The sequence below is a fragment of the Ptychodera flava genome, chromosome 6, assembly GCF_041260155.1.
Source record: "Ptychodera flava strain L36383 chromosome 6, AS_Pfla_20210202, whole genome shotgun sequence".
Lineage (NCBI taxonomy): Eukaryota > Metazoa > Hemichordata > Enteropneusta > Ptychoderidae > Ptychodera > Ptychodera flava.
Window position 1 is genome coordinate 45,432,108 of NC_091933.1, and position 22,033 is coordinate 45,454,140.

Consider the following 22,033-nt stretch of genomic DNA (forward strand, 5'->3'; position numbering starts at 1 on the left):
TAAAGGCTTTGGGCCTGGTGTGCACCATCATCACACGGGCGCTTTTTACAAGATTTAACATAGAGGGCGCTTGCTCCTAATGACGGCGAATGGGAGACAATTTGCACTATATGGTATTGTGATGTTGTTAACAATATATGATTATCATATCCTTGATTTAGCCCATCCGCCCTTCAACGTCGACTTAATTGTACACACGTTTTAACGCTTTATAAAATAACGGCAACCTTATGCTTCGCATTGCACCATGTTATGACTCCATACCATTTGAAGACAGTAACGCCATGGTACCAGTACTCAGTATCTTGTTGCCATGAGATCATATAATGATATAAAATAATAACTTTTGACAAAGTACCTTTTTGGACTTTGACGCCATTAAAATATGTCTACAACTATACTTCTCGTAGCAAAATGAAATTGCAGGGTTGGAAGCGTGTGTTAAAAAGAAAAAAGTCACCAAACTTCTGAGGACTTGACTTTCCAAAATTAGTATTTATACACTGTCAAGAAGCACATACACTACAGTGATGATTTGGATGTAATGTCCAGAATTAGGACAATTCGCTAGATAAGATAATGTTGATGAAAGGTCAATGAGAATTTCCCATGCTGACTCAGTGCTGTGGTTTGAAATATCAAAGAAATTATTTTTCATTAAAGGTATAATTTAAATATGCCTATGTATGGTCAAGGGGCGTTCCTTGGTATTCAAAATGCCCATGTGAGGGCACTGTTTTTAAAAGCGGCCACCCGCTTAAAATCGGTGATTGGTTAGATTTTCTTTTTCCATGGTAACTGTGGCAAAAGTGGAACAGGTGACAGTATACCTTTAACTTTGTAAGCTTAATCATTACAATGGACATTTCAAAGGAATAAATAAGCCTATAGAGATAGAACCTAAGTTTATCAGCCAGTGAAAATCGTAAAGAATATTGCAGCCGAAATTGTCTCCTTTGCGGCTTTACAGGTTCAGTAAGGAACTGTCCGACTGCCCGCGGGCAAGTGGCCAATTTTATCAGCTGGAGAGAGAACAATAAGTGACAGCATGGGCAGCGGACTGAAGGGACACGTCAGCTGGTATTGGCTGAATGGTTTTATGAGGAGGCAGCTTGGAAATAACATGTACCCGGACTTCCTGGAAGGCCGAGAAATTTGTCCCTACGCTGTTGTGAAAGGAAACTTAGAGAAATCTAATGTCATGATGTGTAAGGCGAAGAGAATTACGAGAATTTCGTAAGAACAAGGAGGGCTGAGAGCAGAGAAGATTTTTGGACACCGTGGTGCGAAGCACCAAAGGTGTCCTATGTCGCCACAATGTCTGTGTGTGTGTCCGTCTGTCCGTCCGTCCGTCTGTCCGTCCGTCTGTCCGTCCGTCTGTCCGTCCGTCCGTCCGTCCGTCCGTAGACAGATTTTGTTCCACTCATAACTTAAGAACCCTTAGGTCCAATGTCATGCAATTTGGTATTTGGTATTATCATGATGAGACTTAGATCTGATTAGATTTTGGTGGGTGTGGCTTATTAATTAATTGCTCATTTGCATATTTTATGACTTTTTTCGTTCACGCAGATATCTCAGAGACGCCTGGAGCGATTTCGTTCAAACTTGGTAAAAGGATAGTACTCTACCTCATACAGATGCATGTTGATTTGTTTCACAATGCAATCAAATTTGGCCGTGGTAGAGGACTTTTTAGTTTTCACCTCCATAGACTCCCATGTATAAGGCAGACCATAGACTCCCATGTATAAGGCAGACCATAGACTCCCATGTATAAGGCAGACCATAGACTCCCATGTATAAGGCAGACCATAGACTCCCATGTATAAGGCAGTCCATAGACTCCCATGTATAAGGCAGTCCATAGACTCCCATGTATAAGGCAGTCCATAGACTCCCATGTATAAGGCCAAGGAAAATAAAAATTTAGTTTCTCATCGTATTCATATTGCAAAAAGGATGCAGTGACACAGTTTTTAGTCCCCACAGATAAAGTCGAGGGGGCTCATAGATTGGGTCATGTCAGTCCGTTAGTCCATCCATGTGAGTCCATCCGTTCACGCAGATATCTCAGACGCTATGTCACGTGACCTTTGACCTCAAATATACATATTTGTCCATAACTCGGTAACAACAAGTGCTAAACCTTTCATATATGGTATGATGGGACACCCTATGATGCCACATATTGTACCTCATTAATTATGTGCATATCTAATTTTGAGCAAGCCAATAGAGCTCGAGGTCTGATTTTTGGTATATATGGATAACTTAGCAATACAATTTTTTTGACAAAATGTCATGTGACCTTGGTGACCTTTGACCTCAAATATACATATTTGTCTATAACTCAGTAATCACTAATGCTACACCCTTCATATTTGGTATGATGGGACACCTTATGACGCCACATATTGTTCCTCATTAATTATGTGCATATCTAATTTTGAGCGAGCCAATAGAGCCAGAGGTCTGATTTTTGGTATGTAAGGATAACTTAGCAATGCTATTTTTTAACAAAATGTCACGTGACCTCAATTACCTTTGACCTCAAATATACATATTTGTGCATAACTCAGTAACCACAAGTGCTACACTCTTCATATTTAGTATGATGGGACACCTTATGACGCCACATATTGTTCCTCATTAATTATGCACATATCTAATTTTGAGCGAGCCAATAGAGCTAGAGGTCTGATTTTTGGTATATAGGGATAACTTAGCAATACAATTTTTTTGACAAAATGTCATGTGACCTCGGTGACCTTTGACCTCAAATATACATATTTGTCCATAACTCAGTAACCACAAGTGCTACACCCTTCATATTTGGTATGATGGGACACCTTATGACGCCACATATTGTTCCTCATTAATTATGCACATATCTAATGTTGAGCGAGCCAATAGAGCTAGAGGTCTGATTTTTGGTATATAGGGATAACTTAGGACTACAATTTTTTTGACAAAATGTCATGTGACCTTGTGACCTTTGACCTCAAATATACATATTTGTCCATAACTCAGTAACCACAAGTGCTACACCCTTCATATTTGGTATGATGGGACACCTTGTGACGCCACATATTGTACCTCATTAATTATGCACATATCTAATTTTGAGCGAGCCAATAGAGCTAGAGGTCTGATTTTGGTATATAGGGATAAACTTAGCACTACAATTTTTTTGACAAAATGTCATGTGACCTTGTGACCTTTGACCTCAAATATACATATTTGTCCATAACTCAGTAACCACAAGTGCTACACCCTTCATATTTGGTATGATGGGACACCTTATGACGCCACATATTGTACCTCATTAATTATGTGCATATCTAATTTTGAGCAAGCCAATAGAGGTAAATGTATGATTTTTAGTATATAGGGACAGACTATAGGATAGAAATTTTTTGACAAAATGTCATGTGACCTCGATAACCTTTTACCTAAAATACACGATTATGTCAATAAATAAGTAACAACAAGTGCTATGTCCTTTATATTTAGTAGGATAGGAGACCTTATGACAACACATGCTTTACTTCGTTAATTATGCCCATATATAATTGTGGCAAGCCAATAGAGCTAGAGGTCTGAATTTTGGCATATATGGATTAATTAGCAATACAATGGGTTTTTTTTTTTCAAAATGTCACGTGACCTTGATGACCTTTGACCTTGAATATGCATATATATGCATAACTCAGTAACCACAAGTTCTTTACGCTTCAATTTTGATAGGATAGTAGACCTTAAGATGTCACATCTTGTACCTCATTTATTATGCACATATGTATTTCTTGGCAGGCCAATACAGCTAGAGGTCTGATCTTTTTTCCCGATTTAGAACCATAACTTAGACATGCCTCTTGTTTCAAAATGGGAACAACGACATAGACCTATGTGTCCATAGATCTGAACATATACACTCCAGTGATACTTCTTAATGACCTCATTTCCCTGCCCCATCAAGACTAATACTCCTATTACAAGTGGGGACTATGTCATTGTCAATGACTTCTTACTTCTAGAATATACAGAATATTATCTCACATAGTGAGTGTCTGAATATTATTCTGAATTGTATTCCAAAGCACATTCTGAAAGGACTCTTCTGGAATATACAGAATATTATCTCACATAGTGAGTGTCTGAATGTTATTCTGAATTGTATTCCTAAGCACATTCTGAAAGTAACTCTTCTGAAAATTTCACATTCTTTGCCACTGCACCATCTCCCTAATACATACTGATGACCCACGGTGTCCACTCAAGTCTCACTTTGATTAGATCTTTGGGATGGCATGTACAATGTAACATCCCTGGGTATTTACGGATTGCTATAATGCTCATCTTCCTCAAATTTCAAACCAACTGGAAAGGATGTTAAAAAAGTTTATCGAACTTGTAGAAATCAACATTTTGGGTGAAAATGTCTACTCTGTAGTTGTTTAGCTTTTTCTTTACAGACGGTAGTTTTTGGAAGAGCGGTTACACCGTTGCAGAACAGTTCTCTGTATGAATTGGTAGGTACAGCATTTGTCATATAGAATATTTAGATGTAAAAGATGTCCGTTTAAAACATTGCTCTAGAAAACGTCGTTTTTTAGTCGTAAGAATGAACAATAAATAATATTAATACTGTGGCCATTATATCCAGGAAAAAGATTGGTATCATCTTAATGGCTGTATTCAAATCAATTACACCGCACCATTTCAGTTAAAAATTTAGTTTTTTTTTTTAAAAAAACATATTTACCTTTTCAAGAGGAAAAATGTTTTCTTTTTCAAAATTGTTGTCAGTGTAATTTACGATTCAAAGAGAGAAACACGATTTATAAAATCGTCTATTTTGTTTGTTGGATCAAACCAAGCGATGATGAGGGATTTCGCTGTAGTGTTTTACAGATTACAGCCCATGAAGTTATGTATCTAAATATTGACAATGATATTATCCCTGAATTTCGCATTACACCCATGGTATGTCTGTAGGTTGCAATCTGACTATTTACATACAGGTGGAAGGGTTCGAAGAGGTCAAAAGTCGTCAGTGCTTCGCTCATTTAGGAATAGATCACGAAAAGCGGCAGTTGCCAAAGATCTGGGTTACCATACTCCGTAAATATTTATATTCTACTCGTTGTTTTCTGTCAAATCCACAGAAACCGAGAAAGTGTGCACAGATTCAATTACATTTCGATATTCCGACGAATATTTCCCTCGCTGATCGATAGAATTTTACCCGTCTTTCATCAAACAGTCACCGGTCTGGAAGTTGGACTACGTGTTCGATTGAATAAAGCTGTTCACCACGTGTTATCTAGTGGTTTACAGAGAGTGTAGGTGACAGCAATGCATGGAATTTAACAAAATTCAATTCAATTTAAGCTCACATGCATATGGCCAGTAAATGGCAGTTATTATGATATGTGTTATGTATATATCACCTTTAACAGAGCCGATCCATTTTATGCCGTAAAAAAATTAAAAAATGCAAAAAGCCACTTGAATATTTTATATCGAAAAAAGGTACAGCCAATTGTTAATTGTGTCAAGTACTGTATTTAAATGCGTCGTTGTCAGTAAGCCCCAGTGTTGGCAACAGATGGTTCAGTATGTATTAAAACAGCCAGATACAAAAGACGCTGCTTGATTCAGGCAATGTACTAGTATGCGCTTTCTATTACCGCAAAACAAACAATTGACCTCGGCTGGCTTAAGTGGAGTAAAACAGTAAACGCTCCTGTGACCCTCCCAGTGTGTGAATGGTATCTGCCAATTAAGGAAGTTCGCATCATCCGGATCGGGATACTCATAGTATCGACCGCAGACTCGTTAGTGATGCTTGCTGAACATTTTGTCAGTGCAGGACGGCCTTGCGAAATTGCACGTTAAGGTATAAGTGAGCCGTTTTTGAGACTGATTTAGAAGGAATGAATCGTCTGTACTGTTTCGGGCTTGTGGTCTTCTGTTGCATGGAGGTTGGTCATGTGAGCGATGCATCGTGGGGGAAATCCGGCGTCGTGCTCAAAGAGAACGGGTATAACGGCTTGGTGGTAGCTATTCACAACACTATAACAGAAAATGAGGCGATGTTACAGAGACTGCAGGTGAGAGTATTAGTTCAAACTGTTAGCATGAATACAATGTCTTTAATGATAACACGAATTATAAGACTAGAAATTTAACCAGTGAGTTAATGAGCACATGAGTGACTTAACGAGCACAAAATCTCAAAAGTTCTTGACGTTACATAACCAGGATACTCTGTATCAGTTAAAAGTGACGAGAAATGAAAGGGATACCAGTTGAAATTATCACCAAACTATAGCCTAGTAAATCTAAATTACAAAAACTGGCATCAGCCCAAGTCTACACATTCAATATTGTAAAAATAAAAAAAAATGAAACACTTGAAAATGAATTTTATGATTCAGAAATGGAATTCTATAATAGATTACGCACATTAATTGGAAGTAATTTTTGGGGCCTTGTCTATCCCGAAATATCAACAGTTTGACATCCTTCACGTTTCTTAACTTCACAAAGATTATTCAAAATGCAGGAAAAAAAAGCTGACATTACAAACTTTACTGGTCGTCTCCAACATTTAAATGGGTCTAATTACAATTATGAAGACACCATTGGATCGTATATGGTATCTATGTGAAATTAACCGTGTCATTTTGACAATGGTAGTTGTATCTCAACCTGTAATATTTGTAATATACTCACAACTTTCTTATTTTGACATTTAGTGACCCAAATAAAATATCAAACAGAAATATCGAGAAAAAATCATTGTACCAGCAAAATACTTCACTTATAACAAAAACAAAACAGAAATTCAAACAGTATCCACGAGAAAAATATTTGTCATTTCAATGAGTAAATGTGTGATACCTCAAAAGCCATGCTAACACTAGATCAGGACACAGACAATTTTAATTTGAATCATAATCTGTGACTCGAGTGACATGTTTATATCCAGTTCCCCTTGAAAGCCCTGGTTGTATCAGCATAACTTAATTTGGGCTAACAAAGGGAACACAAATGATATGGTGTCAGCTTGTAGCGCCAGCAACACTACACACAGCTTTGCATTATAGTGCTTCTTCTTTTATCGAAGTAACAGTCAGTGATCACGTGGTTCTCTCCTCTTCGTCGTTATCCGTCCATATAAATTCATCATAAAAGCATAAATTTATTTTTTTTTGCAAGTCTACTGTTAGATGCACAGTCTTCCAGTATTTAACTTATCGATTTGACATTATTCTATCATGCATCAAATTCCTTTCCAAAACATAATATTCCTTATACATTGTCGGTATAAGTTTGTCTTCTGCTGGATCGGATCATCCATATCTTTACTGAAAAAAAGGTTACAACCTTGACATACAACGTTTGTAAGTATTAATCCCTCGATGTGTTGACAAAAAATCCTTCTTTTTACCCGCGATTAAGCTGACAGAATCTGTACACAGTTTATTTGAATAGTTAATTTAATAATGTAGCCATCTTTCCATGTTTATGTTGTATCGATCGGTGGCAGCAAGTGAGGTTGTTGATATTTGCACCCATCACAGAATACCATCGAGATCAGAAACCACTATTGACATCAAAGGAGAGGCATCTTTGCGATAAGATTGATAGGAAAGCTTTAACGAGTCGTTTCCAGTGTCAATTGCTGCTTCCAATCATTACAATTGGTTTGTCAGGTTTGTTCAAATTTCTGTTCTAGGCTTGGAAAAATTAAGTACTTTGAATCAATGTCTGTTTCAAAATTTCTTATTGTCTCACCTAATAAATCCATACCTGTCATCGTGATAACACCTATATGACTGCCACTCTGCATAGAACTCGAAACAACGAAGAGAACCGATTAACATGGACAGTAAGGCAAATATACAACAGTACATCGATACATGGGTCTGTAAAATATCCTAGAAAGAATGTTTGTTGATTTCTCTTTCTAAGAGTCAAAGCTGACCAAGATACAAGGTAATTCCACCAAAAAGGGACATGGTCCACAGTGTCGTATGCCAGCCACCGATTTAAACGACTCTTCATATTGTATCGTGTAAAAGTACTGCTCTGCTGCGTTTGTTGAAATGGCTGTATTTTAAGACATTCATAATGTGAAAACATTCGAGGAGACAGTGTTTTAACCCTCCATAAAGCATGTACATAAAGCAGTTCAGATTATGAATGCAGAGAGAGTGACTGGATATGAATAGGTAACATACGCTACGTGCCCTTTGGTCGACACGTTTTGGATTGATATGCAGTGTTGCTGTGCCTAGCAGATGGTTTCTGTATAGGTCCAACTCTGGTAATTCTTCATATTTTCGGTTTATAATCTGATAATCAGTGAAACTGAGCTGATGATATCCCGCTGGCTTTTGGTCAAGAACTTGCAGTGAGTTGAATGTCTATTCAACTTGTCCAATCGAGCTATGGGCCTTTCTTTCTACACACATTGGCAATCTACATGCGATTCCATGACATGGATAGGCCGTGCAAGCTGCGTAATGGACAAATGGAATAGCTTAGTCAATAAAGACATAAATTTCCACCTTATTTGACAAGCTTTCAGCGAAGTGTTATCAACATGAGTAAAAAACCGAGTTTCATACTTTGTCATGCTACACTTATGATGACAGTTTCGTTGGGTACTGTGTTCTTTATATCAAGGGTTCATTTGCTATTTGATACGTTTTAACTGAGAGAGGCACGGCATCTGTAACTGACATTGTTTGCGTTTCAAATATCACACGACATCGCGAGAGAAAGTGATAAAATTTCCGAATGTAATCACTTTTGCAGATTATTTAATAGAAGTTTCGGAGTTGATCTCTCCATCGCACGTCACACAATACTGGTTTACGACGAATATGTATCTCAGAGAGTGAAATACATGAGTAAAATATAAACGCTTATCCAACGTACCATGTAATTATTAATATCTAACTTTGATCATTTCCAAATGTCTGAATATTGTATTTAAATACTCTGCCACATTCCAAATAAAGTTTTCCCCGTCATATTTCAACTCAATATCAGCAATAAATTATGAATCCGTCGATGTCAAAGTATTTAATCTGTCAAAGAAATTATTTGATCAACGTAAAAGAACAGAAGTCAATCGCTAAAAAGTTCAATTAACTACAAGTAAAACTTACATCTCCTAGTTACGATGAATTGTAAATAATAAAAATCTCCAGGTTACACTGAATGGTAAAATTGTCGAGGATCTCTGATATTATGAAGTCGGATATCTAAAACTATATTCGACTGCATGGGACAACGTATTTCCTACGCTCGTCATATTCACCCTATAGGTACTTGAATGGTTGTGGTACTAATAGAATACACGCATTCATTATCAAAATATCGAGAAATGTAACAGTATAGATCTTGTGTGCACAAGTACAGCTTCACGGTATTTGTGCTTCCTTTCATGTCGTTTTCAATGTCTCTGCTGACTATAAATTAATTTCTTCAAATGCTTTACAGAGTCTAATGAAAATAATAACCATTTTGTCTCATTTCAATGTTATGTAAACTGTGTACAATTTATACGTAAAGCTAGTCAGGCAGTGTTTCCTGGTAATAAATGGAGTCATTTTACGCGTACGTTTTCCGTTTCTAAATGACAAGGATGCACAAAGCGGTCCATGAGAAAAAGATAAAAAAATTGCAATCGTACGTTTCCAAACAGATAATTGACTGCATCTTGTGTTCTGAAATAACACGCACAGATTAGTTTCAAACAGTGAAAAAAATGTTCTCAAAGGAAGTAGTTGAAGACAACACTAAATAGAATATTTTTTTACCGAAACAATTTCCTTTGAATGGACAATAGCGTTAATTTCGATACTTTTTGATTATCTTTGTTCTAAGAAGCAGGTAAATTTGAGGTTTTTTCCTTTTCCAAAGTATCTGCAAACATAAAGCACTGCCTTTCAATGGGCGATTTTAGATGACAAATGAATTCTAGCCCGGACTTACATTCGACTATCAACAATAACGGAAAATTTTACACACATACACGCTGTGTTGACCAAGTGAATAGTTGACATTTCCTCCTGATTGTGAAGGTGGAACAAGATGTATTTTTATATATCACAACAACAAACAATGGGAAATGCATCAACATGTACAGCTAATACAGGTATAATATCGCTGTCACTTTAATCATCAAATTGCAAAAGTCTAAAAGTTCCATGCGGCGCAAACTGAAGTCACACATTCGATGTGTTGAGCGCGGAAGTTCAAATTCAATCACTTTCTTTTCGTCTGCACCCACAGGAAATCTTTGAAGAGACGTCGCGGTTTCTCTTCAAAGCAACCAAACGCCGAGCATTTCTTCGGGAGGTCACCATCCTCGTCCCAAGGTCATGGTCTGATAAACCAGAATACGAAAAAGCCAGGAAAGAATCTTTTGAAAAGGCGAGTATCATCGTTGACAGGGCAAATAGACTGTATGGTAACAACCCCTACGTGAAACAGATGGGAGGGTGTGGAATGGAGGGCGAGTATCTACATCTCACTCCAGAATTCGTCATGGATGAAGTATCTAGTCGGCGACAGTGGGGGCCTACAGGTAAGAATCCTCTTTTAGAAATTACCCTTCAGAAGTTTTCGTTCGAGGTTATGCCTTGTCGTCAACTTTTAAGGAAGTCTTTTAATTTATGAACGTCGTATTTAATTCAGTATGGTAAAGATGGGAACATTTCTAATCTTGACGGTCATAACCTGATTAAAAACAGACATGGAGATGTGTTCGGTATTTAGCTCATTCCATTGACGCCATTCTCCATCGGTTTCCCGGAGGATATGATCTCAAAGTTAACGTAGAATAGCGGTAGATGGAGCGAAAGGGCTTATTCAGGGTAAAACTGTAATGCCCTGATGTCTAAATTTTATAGTTGTAAATCATTGAACAGACTTCACTCCCGACGTATTAAACCTGATTCACCCTTTGAAAGGAATAAAGTACACTCTTTAAGGTCACTGTTTCATTACAAAGTATTGAAAATGAAATCAAAACTTATAGTTATTATTAACTCTACATTGTACTACGCAGACTGCCTCGGCGTATCATGGCACTGCAAGATATGTGTGAGGAAAAAGAGCGAGACCAAGACAAGAGTTCAAGCCAATATGACGTACAAATTCAGACCAACAAAAGGCATTTCACCAACGTTAAAAATCATTGACAGAGAATGTTTTGAAATGTAATTACACATGTTGTGACGACTGATAAATGTGACATAATCACTAGCCAGACTATTGCCACCGTTCAGCAAAGTGTTTGTAATATTTTGTATGTACTTTCTGTTTCCTTGTGCATGGAGACTGTTTAGGATTCATTGTGACAAAAGTTCAACGTACTGACGAACATTTCACATTATATTACTCCAGGTAATGAACTTGCGTAATACCGTTCCACATGTGTTTCGGGGAAAGTGTTTTTTCCAGCTTTCATAATATCATCTATTGTATGTGTCATTGAAGTCTTTCACCAGTCATGTTACACTAACAATCAGTAAACGTTACGTAACGTCAGCATAAATAATACAGCTCGCAGATACATCTCATTAATCGATCGAATTTTAATTTGGACACAGCACATTACGTTTTCCAAAATGGTGAAATTTGCTTTGTAATAATATATCATTTGGCAACTCAACAAAATGGACTGTATGACAATTTAAACTCACATTTCACAACAATTTTAGGCCATTGCCATTGCATGGGTGTTTTTCACACTGATAAATACGCGCTTCGTGTATATGGGTTTCTGTCTCTTTGTCTCGCATATAGTTACAAAAAGTAAAAGCGTACAGTTTACACCTGTACATAAATCCAGAATATGATACCAGAAACCTCCAGAAACCTACACAATGGAATAAGACATTAAAGCATGGAATGGTTTTCTTGGCTCATACAGACTCACACAGATGCAGCACACACAGCGTATTGGCATGATGAATATTCTGAAAAAATAATATTATCTTTCAGATGCGTTTGCATAAAATACGAATCCAAGAGATTTTTAGAGAAAGCACTCTGAATCCTTTAGCAATGAATCGATAATTATTCTGTATATGAGGTAACTCGATTCTTTATCAATAAAACAGCAAAAATCTCTATGGAGGACTTTGCGATACCTGTATCTGCTAGATTCGACTTTAAAAAAAACGAAATTTGGATCACCATGATTGACAAGGGAAAGGTGCATTGTCACTTAATTGTGAATACTTCAATTATCTTTATTATAAAAATATGAAGACTTCAATTAATAAGGCTAGCACGCCGAGTGAAATTAGAAACACACTGAAAACATTTGATATAAAGAACAATGTAGGATACGTCGTGTTAGGGTACGAAAAGTAAGCCATCGTAACGGAGTCCTAGACCTGGCCTACGACCGTTCACAATGCGAAAAGAAAGGAGGGTTAGGAATTAATATGGACCACTTACATTATTATTCGGATTTTTATGAACACACAAAAATTTTGTGTCAGATTAAGGTTCATTATTTCTTTACAGACCGACTTCTTGTTCACGAGTGGGCGCATTTACGTTGGGGAGTATTCGACGAGTATCCCATTGGTGGATATTCTAACTTCTATGTGTCGTCAAGTGGTAAAGTTGAAGCAACGAAATGTTCTCTTCAGGTTCACGGTAATATCAGAAACCAGAAAACGAAAGAAGACTGCAAACTGAACAACAGGACAGGTTTACCAGAATCCAACTGTCGATTCATTCCCAATGCTGGCAGCACAACCACTGGGTCACTTATGTACATGCAATTTTTACCATCGGTAAATAATGTTTTATGGTGTTTTACCGATTTAAGAAGATTTGCTTTTATCTTAAGAGTACTCCAATATCTTCCCCACACTTAGCCTTTGCAATAAGAACATCCAGGAATTTCAGAGACTCTATTTCATCGATATAAATTACGAGACAAATGAAGAACTTAATTTCAAAGGACCAAACTTTGACAATAGTTCAAGTGACTAGGACATAAAAAGTAACTTTCGATCAAAGAATTCTATCAGATATTATGAAAATCACCTTAGAATGGTTAAGTGAAAAATGGTTTATTATTATTAAATATTGTGAAATAAATGAATCAAAAATCTAGTTATGGGTGATAACCATTGACGATCATGTGTTGTAAATTCCACCACTGACCGTTGACTCTTTCTATAATCGCACATGTTTAAATGATATGCGGATGTACTGAAGAAGAGCGAAAAGGCTGATAAAAAGCAATGTTATCAAGCTTTAACCACTATGTCTCGCGTTTTTCACTGTCGCCCTTTCGTTCTCCTCTCGTCACTCAGATTACAGAATTCTGCCACAGTAATTCTTCGGACCCGGCGGCCCTTCACAATCGGGAAGCACCAAACAGACAGAATCAACTGTGTGCCGGGAGGAGCACGTGGGACGTCATGTCCAAATCAGATGACTTCATCGATGGCCGGAATCCCCCGGTTCCAGAAGACGCTGTGGTAGACACCATGCCGGTGTATAGGTTTGTTCGAAGTCGAGAGAGGAGAGTTGTACTGGTACTAGACCGATCAGGAAGTATGGAGGCAAGTGACCAACTGATCTCTCTCCTTACAGAATGAAGTAGTGAACACTGAATAACTCGGCAATGCTATGCAGCTGTTTGGAAGCTTCGGTTGCTTTATGCAAATGGCACAACTTTGTTGTTTCGTGATAGATCTATCGATCGTGAATCCCTTGAGTCTGACCCTTGTATATAATCAACAGAAATCGTATATTTGCAAGAAAGGCAGCGGTTTATTACATTAAAGAGCCGTGACTCGGAAACTAAAAAAGGTTTAACAATCTATCATTCGCAGGCTATAAATAGACTCACAACGAACTCGAGCGAAGTCACAAAATATAGATTTAGGCGGGAGATTCAATGTAAGTAATAGTGTTTGGAGCAAAGTTGACTGAATCGTCTGATACGTTTGATGACGCGGATCTCACATTTGAATCGGATTCCACATGGTGATATAAAAACAAATTTCAATGTAAAAATAGGGCCTTATAGTTACTTGTTCTTAGACACGTTGTACTGAAAAACCAAGTGCCCTAAATATAACTTTATAAACGTATCCTCTTCACAGGGACGAAGACTGACAAAGTTGAGGCAAGCAGCGAGCACTTTCATCCGCAAAACAATAGACCAAGGTAACTATCTTGGCATCGTAGAGTTTTCTGACTTCGCCCAGGAACTTGCTCCCATGACACTGATCGACGGCAAAGACTCACGGGAAACGCTTATCGCTAGACTACCTCACTCTGTAGGTGGTTGGACCAGCATTGGTGGAGCTGTATTGAAAGCCATTGAGGTGAGAAGAGGTTTGATGACATAGTTTTCAAAAGATAATAGATAAGTTCTTGGCATTATATTTGTATAATGCTGAACCTTTTCGACTTCCGATAGATAATTCTGAACAATGACATGATAAACAGTGAAATACTGATTTGACGGTGTAGTAAAGAAAACTGCTCACAAGGGATTTTGCGACATAAATGGTTCATTTGCAATACATTTACACCGAGTTAATATTCTGGTTTTTCGTTCATGTTACATCTCAACACAGGTGTTAAGAGCTGGTGAGTTGGATCCAGCAGGGGCCGCCATCCTCGTCATCAGCGACGGTGGTGAGAACCGCTCACCGACAATCCCAGAAATCCATGACGTCATCGAGGAGTCTGGTGTGGTCATCGACACCATAGCCTATAGCGAACAGGCAGACGAAAACTTAGCTTCACTGGCGGCAAATACCGGTGGCATGTCATTCTTCTATTCGGGTGATGACGATTCAACCGTGCTCGATGACGCATTCACGACAACAGTCACAGGCAGAGGAGAAGAAACTAGTAACCAGAATGTACCAATTAAGGTATAATAAGTGTGTAAGCATAGTTCTCTTTCACAGTAAAAAAAAACAATCCGAAGTATGATTTGCTCTTTGTTTACAACCAGAACTAGGTTAGAATTAGGGATGCGGGTTGCAAGGATTATACAGTTGCTGTTCTCTCACGACTTAAACTTCTGCCCCTCGTTTCAGTCTACTCCTCATTAACCATGTGGAACGACCTTGGATCGTATAATTTCTCACGACATATCCCCTATTTTGAACACATCTATATACCCGCATCCACGACGTTACAAGTCAACTACTTTCAATATTACATGTATTAGTCGATACCACAATTCCAAACAGCGAAATGTAGATACAGATAGCCATAGCGTTACATCGATAGCCAGTTATGATTATAACTGTAATTAAATTTAGACATTAGCAGACGCACATACAATTAGGTCAGAACAATCGGGCATCGTCCCTTTTGGAAATATACGCATTATTGGTTTTTAGTTTTGTTTTCTGATTCATTTAGCAGCGATAGAATAGGGCGGACTGGTTTAAAGTTGTGTTGGCTTTTTAACCGTGGTCGCATATAAATTTACGTAGCAGTCTAAAAATTTAAGAAATCGAATGATTAATTTTGTCGTGTTATGGTGATGGGCGTTGTGTGTGAGCTAGGTGGGACTGTTAATGAAAGTTCTTATACATCCCATAATCACATACTCAATAGCAGGTAAATAATTACTTTAGACACGAAATATCGTTCAAAACACGGGAACAAAAGTAGCAAAGGACTAAAAGGATAAGATTTTGCCCTCTTACTCGGAACGGAAAGAAGGATGCATTGTTGACGAGTATTCCGTGAAAGTGGGATGCTTTTAAGTTTAAGGTCTTACGGAATCTGAATGTGGACTCATAAGAAACTCAATAGTATGACTAAACTTTGTACACTCTGTAACTCATTATTGTTAATATTTTTTATCTGTGCAAATAGTTATGGAGTGGAATGATGTCAATAGAAGCCAGAAAAGAAGCATCTGGTCACGTCTATATCGACTCCACAGTTGGTGGAGGAACGGAATTCGTTTTCACCTACACTGAGAGCAGAATCGCCGCCGTCATTGAGCGACCAGACGGTTCCGTCATTGATAAACACTACGTCGGTTACAGCGTCGATTCGCAGTTTAAAAGAGTCACGTTCTATCTGAACGAAACTGCACAGGTATCTACTGTGAACCTTCTTAACAATCTGTACATAGATGTCAAATCTGTGGATACTACAGTTGTGTTTTATTTACAAGAATCGTTTCTTGACAGTTTTTTCCGCCATTTTGAGTTTATGAGACAACGGCACTCGTTCTATCATATGGGTCACTATGACTTTACATCGGTTGACACCGTTACAAATATGCGATATACTGAGAGCATTATCCGTGATATAGCAGCCTACGGAAAACTTAGAACTTCCTCAATATGTAACTAATGAAAAATGACAAGTTCCATGAATTAGATCATCAACTGTAAGCCCACAAGTGTGATTAACCTGACACTTTAGTCTTCGATTGTAACTCAAATATGAATCTGAAAAAACAACTTTCATCCTAAACATTTTAAATGATAGAATCAAGACAAAAAAGAGAGGTCATCATCGTTTTTTTATTGATCGGAAAAAGAATACAACCACAACTATGTAAATACATAAGCACTAAAGAAGAAGACGATTTATATTTCTGATGCATATCAAGATGGATAAAAATAAATAATTTATATGCAACTTAACATTCCTTGTTACTGAGTGTCAGAAGGAAAGTTTATATACTGAATTTGCCTTCTATGTTTCACAAGATTGCTTGTTTTTTATCATAGACTGGAAAATGGGTGTTCAACGTGACCAATTTGTTCTATATTCCTCAAGTTGTGACTATTTCGATTAATTCGCACCCGTCAAATCCGGAATCTGAGCCGATCAAAGTGACGTCAAAGCTCAGCGACACGGAAGTGGACTACAGAGTTTCCAAGTTGGTCACTATTTATGCCGACGTCACCAAAGGCTACCTTCCGGTCATCGGTGTTAACGTAACGGCAGTAGTTGATAGACCCGCCGTTGTCGACGGGGAGACGGGTACAAAAGCAACTCTACGCCTACTGGACAATGGAGCCGGTGAGTTGCTGCTCCGCAGAGGAGCTGTCGTAATTATATAGCACGGGTCAAGTTACGGTTTTCCTTGTATAACAATTGAATATCCGTAAATTTGAACACTCCACTTCTACGTTTACATGTATTCTTCTTGAATTAATAAATTTTCCATCCACTACTCTCAAATTAGGGAAATGTTAACTTTCCTGTATTACGCTGTGTATGCTTGTTAAATTCATATATAACTCAAGACTGCATATACAATGAAGAACACAAAACACATTCTTGCGGAAATGCTGAGGTAAAAAATATTTGTTGAAACACCAGTAGTTGTAAATATATATATATAACTCGACTTACTTCGATAGTATAAGCGAGTTACTAAATGATATACGATGAGCATGCGATGGTCGACTGAAACTTTCGATCGGTGTAAGGTTCGACCGGGCGACTCAAAAAGGCAAAGAGAGAGTCCGCTCTTCTTGTGTGAAACAGACAAAACATGCTCGAGCTCAGATGGTAAATTGATGGCGCTGTTGAGATCTTATTGGCATCTGTTACAGGTCAGTCAAGGTTGTACCTTCATTTTCCCTTTTCATCAATAATTGAACAGGTGCAGACGTTGAGAAGAACGATGGCGTGTACTCTGGCCACTTCCTTGAGTTTACAGCCGATGGTCATTACGGAGTAAGAGTGACAGTGGACAACGAACACGGGAAAGGTCAAATTGTTGTATTGGCGACAGATCGACCAGATTTGTCTGTCAATTCAGGTGAGCATTGTAAGAAACAGAACCCACAATGGTTATCAATTGAATTGACCTTATTATATCTAGATATCGATTTTGTCACAAATGTCATACTACTTTTCGTTGTTGTATAAGATCTCTTGAGTCAATAGTGCAGTAAATGTGCGCATGCTCAATAAACTATGGATAACGTAGTATTCCACATAGTACATTACACCTGTTTCAATTGTTCAAGTACGCAGATGATTTAACTCGAGTACCGTCAATTTCCCGTTGAGATCTCAAACCTTATCACTTCGGTCAAGAAGATCCGACAAAGGAATATAAGCCTTCGCAAAGCCTTAACATCCGCCGATAAAAACATGTGAAATAAGGTAACATGACGGAATCGTCCAATTTTCCACGGGCATATTTCAGATAATGCTACCAGTATAACCAATATGACCTATGAAGAAGTTGACCCCTTCAATAGAGTGGTATCTAGCGGATCTTTCCAGCTCATGAATTACAGACGGTTCAATTCAGAGGAAGAATTGGACACTAGTACAGAGATACCCGACATCTATGCACCATCCAGAATAACAGACCTATCAATCGTTTCCGTATCCCGGGAAACGCGTGACGTCACACTACGATGGACAGCACCGGGCGATGATCTGGATCGAGGCATTGGTAAGTGCCGAACACTAATTAAATTAAAAGATGTAATGTTTCATAGTAATATGAAAATATGCAAATATGTTGTCATAAATCAATGAATGAGAGGTAGGGTGAGTATCATTTACTTCGGACACGTAAAATTGTTTTAAGTTTCGCAATTAAACCTGGTATAACTGTACAAAAACTTAAAAATAGTGATTTTGTAAATTTTTGATTAATATATTATCATTGACGAATATTTCATCCTTCTGTAAATCTATCTTTTATCTTTTAGTTGCTTGGTATGATTTGCGGATCAGCGACACTTTCTCTGAGCTCTACGATAGTTTCGAGAGCGCCACAATGTTAAACTCAAGCAACGTCGTTGAGGGCGATCTTTCGTCGCCTGAGCAGTCAGGCTCAATCGAAATTGTGGTGGTGAAGTTGCCCGTGTCCGTTTCAACTTTCAAGTTTATGATTTCTATTCGAGCAGTTGATGACGTGGGCAATATAGCCGAACCATCAAACGTTGTTTCTGCCAACTTTGAAAGGTTTGCAACGACAACTGTGGCCGATGTCATCGAAAATTATTCAGCAGAAGAAAGTAGTCTGCAAACTGAAAGAGGGCATGAAAACACTACACAGTTGGAAAACACCACACAAAGAATAATGGGTAATGATGACTCCGGAGCGAAGATGGGAAATGTTCAACAAAATATCAACGAAAACCGATCTGCTGAAAATGTGACGTCACGAGACGATATCCAGATGAGACTTACAGGATCCACTGAAAAGACGACAACGTTGAAACATGAAACGGTTGGAAATGTCTCCGTGGAAGATGCTTTGGTTGCCCCTCCGCCATCGCAGTGGCCCACACTTGCCGACGACATGTTTGCATCACCGACTACAGTCAAAGCAGCCAACACATCATCCATGCTCGGTTCCCTTGACTACAACATGGAGACTTGGGAATTTTGGACTCTACTGTCCGGTGGAACTGTTGCCATGGTTCTCATAATCACTGCTATTCTAGTCATTGCGCGTGCGCGAGAATATCACAACAAGAAAAGAGCAAGATTTGATTTGGATCAAGTTTCAAGTCCAATTGTGATAAGTGACATTATGAAAGGCGAGGATACACTCTAGATGGGAAAATATAACAGATGAATGCGATCATTGGATTTGTACATATACAAATTAATTCGGTATCTATTGAAAACGAGCTTTAATTAAATATAAAAAAAATTTCGCCTTATTAGCTAAGCCCGAAAAAAAGTCACAAAATCACTTGAATAACAAAATAGGCGAATATTAAACTTTAGATAGAATACTGACACAGCAGCTACATGATCAATAAATATGATCTTTTTTCCAAAGTCAAAATCACCGTATTTAAAGCCTCAGTAGCTGCATATGTTTTGTAACATCGTTCAGAACACCCTTTAAATCATCTTTCTAGAGCAAGACATGTGCTAGTGTCAATGCGACATTCCCACAATGATGTATCACAACCAGTATTGTAAACATTAGGTATTTTCAAATTTCTTTAACCGTCTTGTATTACAAATCAAGACAGTGATGTTTTTACGCAAAGGATTTTCAAATATCATACAGTGTTTCTGGCGAACAAGGAACGTTCAGTTTATTTATCATTCAATAGGCTTTTCACTCAAGGAGCAATCAAGTATTGCCCAAATATGGTCAATGTATATGCATTTGCGGCCATGTTTAGGGTTCGTTCCAGATATTCTGATCAATTTCTTGCAATATTGTAATAACAAGAAAATAGAAAGCGAAGTCATGTGAATAACCTTCAAGTTAAAGATAGAGCTATTGAGATTTTTAAGATGACTCTAGCGGTGTTTATGTAAACACCCATTTATATAGTTGGAAACGAGTATAACATTCAATAAGGCACTTCGATCAAGAACCATTCCAATAATGTACCAGGTGAGCCGCTGATTTACAGTGTCTGTGTTTTATTGTCTGCTTTGCATATTTGTCACTGGCGTTTGGTTGTCAAATCTTCCAGCTCGTAGTGATAGATATTCTTGAAAGCCCCGTAGGAAGATACAGAGGGCCACTCCTGAATATAGGAAGATATAGACGAAGACATTTCGGGATGGAGATGCCAAGGTTTGTGAGAAAGTTGGTGGAAATCATTAAAAAATCAAAAATTCAAATGCTTAAATTGCATAAACAAACACTGATTATCACTAAGCGACAGATTTTTGAAAACCGTAAGTGTTTTACAAGTGCCACTAGCTTGGACAAATTTGTGTATTGATTCTCGCTAAAATGTCTAGCGCCCTCAAGAAAGAAGACTTGGAACAGCTCCGTCGGAAGCTCATCTTAGTAAACTGATCAGCACTATCACTTACGATGTCACGCACGATGCATGACTACAGTCTCTGTTCCGTTTTATAGTTTCATCATCACCAGATTATGTAAATATTTTGTCATACCTCATGTGCTTGCAAAGCAACAAAATTACACGGAAAACATTCATTTATATTTTGAGTTTAATTGTAATGTGAATAAACTTTTATTTATTAAAATTCGTGCCAATGCGTGCCATACTTTTACTGTAGAGTAATAAGTAGAGTTTTGATATCTCGTCGAAGTATTGTTTCTGTGATGGCAGACAGGCTGCGTGAATTGTCATCCACAGCGCAATTTACTTACATGAGCTGAAACATTTCGATGCGAAAGTGTTAATGTTTTTCGTTATGGTAGTACGTGTCTCGAAACTAAAAGACTTAAAAATTTTTTCTCAAACTTTGCTTATGTAAACATTCAACCATGTTTTGCCATATCAAGAATAAAGATCAGGGGTCACCGTACAAATTTTACTGTAGAGAAAATAATTACCCAACAAAACGGCCACAGTCCCTTTGTTAACTACAGAGGAAATTTTCACAAAAATAAGACGGTGAAAACTCTGCTTACTCCAATTCAAAATGATCCGCCACAAGTGGTAGACCAAATACGTATTGTAAAAGTTTGAGAGTCCGAATATCTATCTCAGCGGCAGTGGCAGTGTTCTCGTAAAAACTTATAGCTTGCTGTACGTCTCTGTACTGATTAAATGGCGGATAAGATGTATTCTCTGAAAGCTTATACTATGTAATGTGTACCGACGTTTGAGTGTGTGTCCGAAGCGTAAATCATTGACTGCTTTTAGAGCAGTAGAATGATCTCTTCTGTATTGACGGTTCTAATTGTGCTATGCTGGTGTAATAAAGTCAATTGCCTTTGAAACCAGTGGCACAAAACTGAGCAGTGAAAGGCAAAAAAAAAAAAAAGATTTATTTTCGGTCCTTGACAATCAGAAGAAATGATGCGATGATGCGATTTTCTTTTTTCTTTCTTTCTTTATTCCTAACAATGCTGGTTTGGCACTATTGATGCAACAGTTATTGTCTTTTATTACTTGCTGTAAAATACTTGAGCAATAACCCCCGCCGCAGGAGGGTATACACGAGATTTTGGTACAGTGCGCGACATATAGCACGAGCCGATAGGCGAGTGCTATATGGAGCGAATTGTACCAAAATCGAGTGTATACCCGACTGCGAAGGGGGTTAT

General features: G+C 37.9%; 1 protein-coding gene across 2 annotated transcripts; it reads left to right on the plus strand.

Moving 5' to 3' along the window:
- The first annotated feature begins 3,583 nt into the window (after nt 1-3,583).
- On the plus strand, nt 3,584-21,010 carry LOC139135942 (calcium-activated chloride channel regulator 1-like). Of its 2 annotated transcripts, none has more exons than XM_070703727.1 (11): nt 3,584-4,535; nt 10,321-10,615; nt 12,568-12,842; nt 13,371-13,622; nt 14,169-14,393; nt 14,649-14,951; nt 15,913-16,140; nt 16,785-17,079; nt 17,669-17,827; nt 18,221-18,475; nt 18,738-21,010. In XM_070703727.1, exons 2-11 carry the CDS (start codon nt 10,522-10,524, stop codon nt 19,589-19,591), a joined length of 2,940 nt encoding a protein of 979 aa, XP_070559828.1. In that variant the 5' UTR covers nt 3,584-4,535; nt 10,321-10,521; the 3' UTR covers nt 19,592-21,010. The 2 variants fall into 2 exon arrangements, with proteins under 2 accessions (XP_070559828.1, XP_070559827.1); XM_070703726.1 differs by lacking the exon at nt 3,584-4,535 and adding an exon at nt 5,454-6,119.
- The last annotated feature ends 1,023 nt before the right edge of the window (nt 21,011-22,033 follow it).

Bases quoted from the DNA above. Each gene is read 5' to 3' on its own strand.
- LOC139135942 (XM_070703726.1), top strand. From the start codon at position 5,943: ATGAATCGTCTGTACTGTTTCGGGCTTGTGGTCTTCTGTTGCATGGAG. The intron at 12,843-13,370 runs GTAAATAATGTT...CTCGTCACTCAG, and splicing joins ACATGCAATTTTTACCATCG to ATTACAGAATTCTGCCACAG. The intron at 14,394-14,648 runs GTGAGAAGAGGT...ATCTCAACACAG, and splicing joins CTGTATTGAAAGCCATTGAG to GTGTTAAGAGCTGGTGAGTT.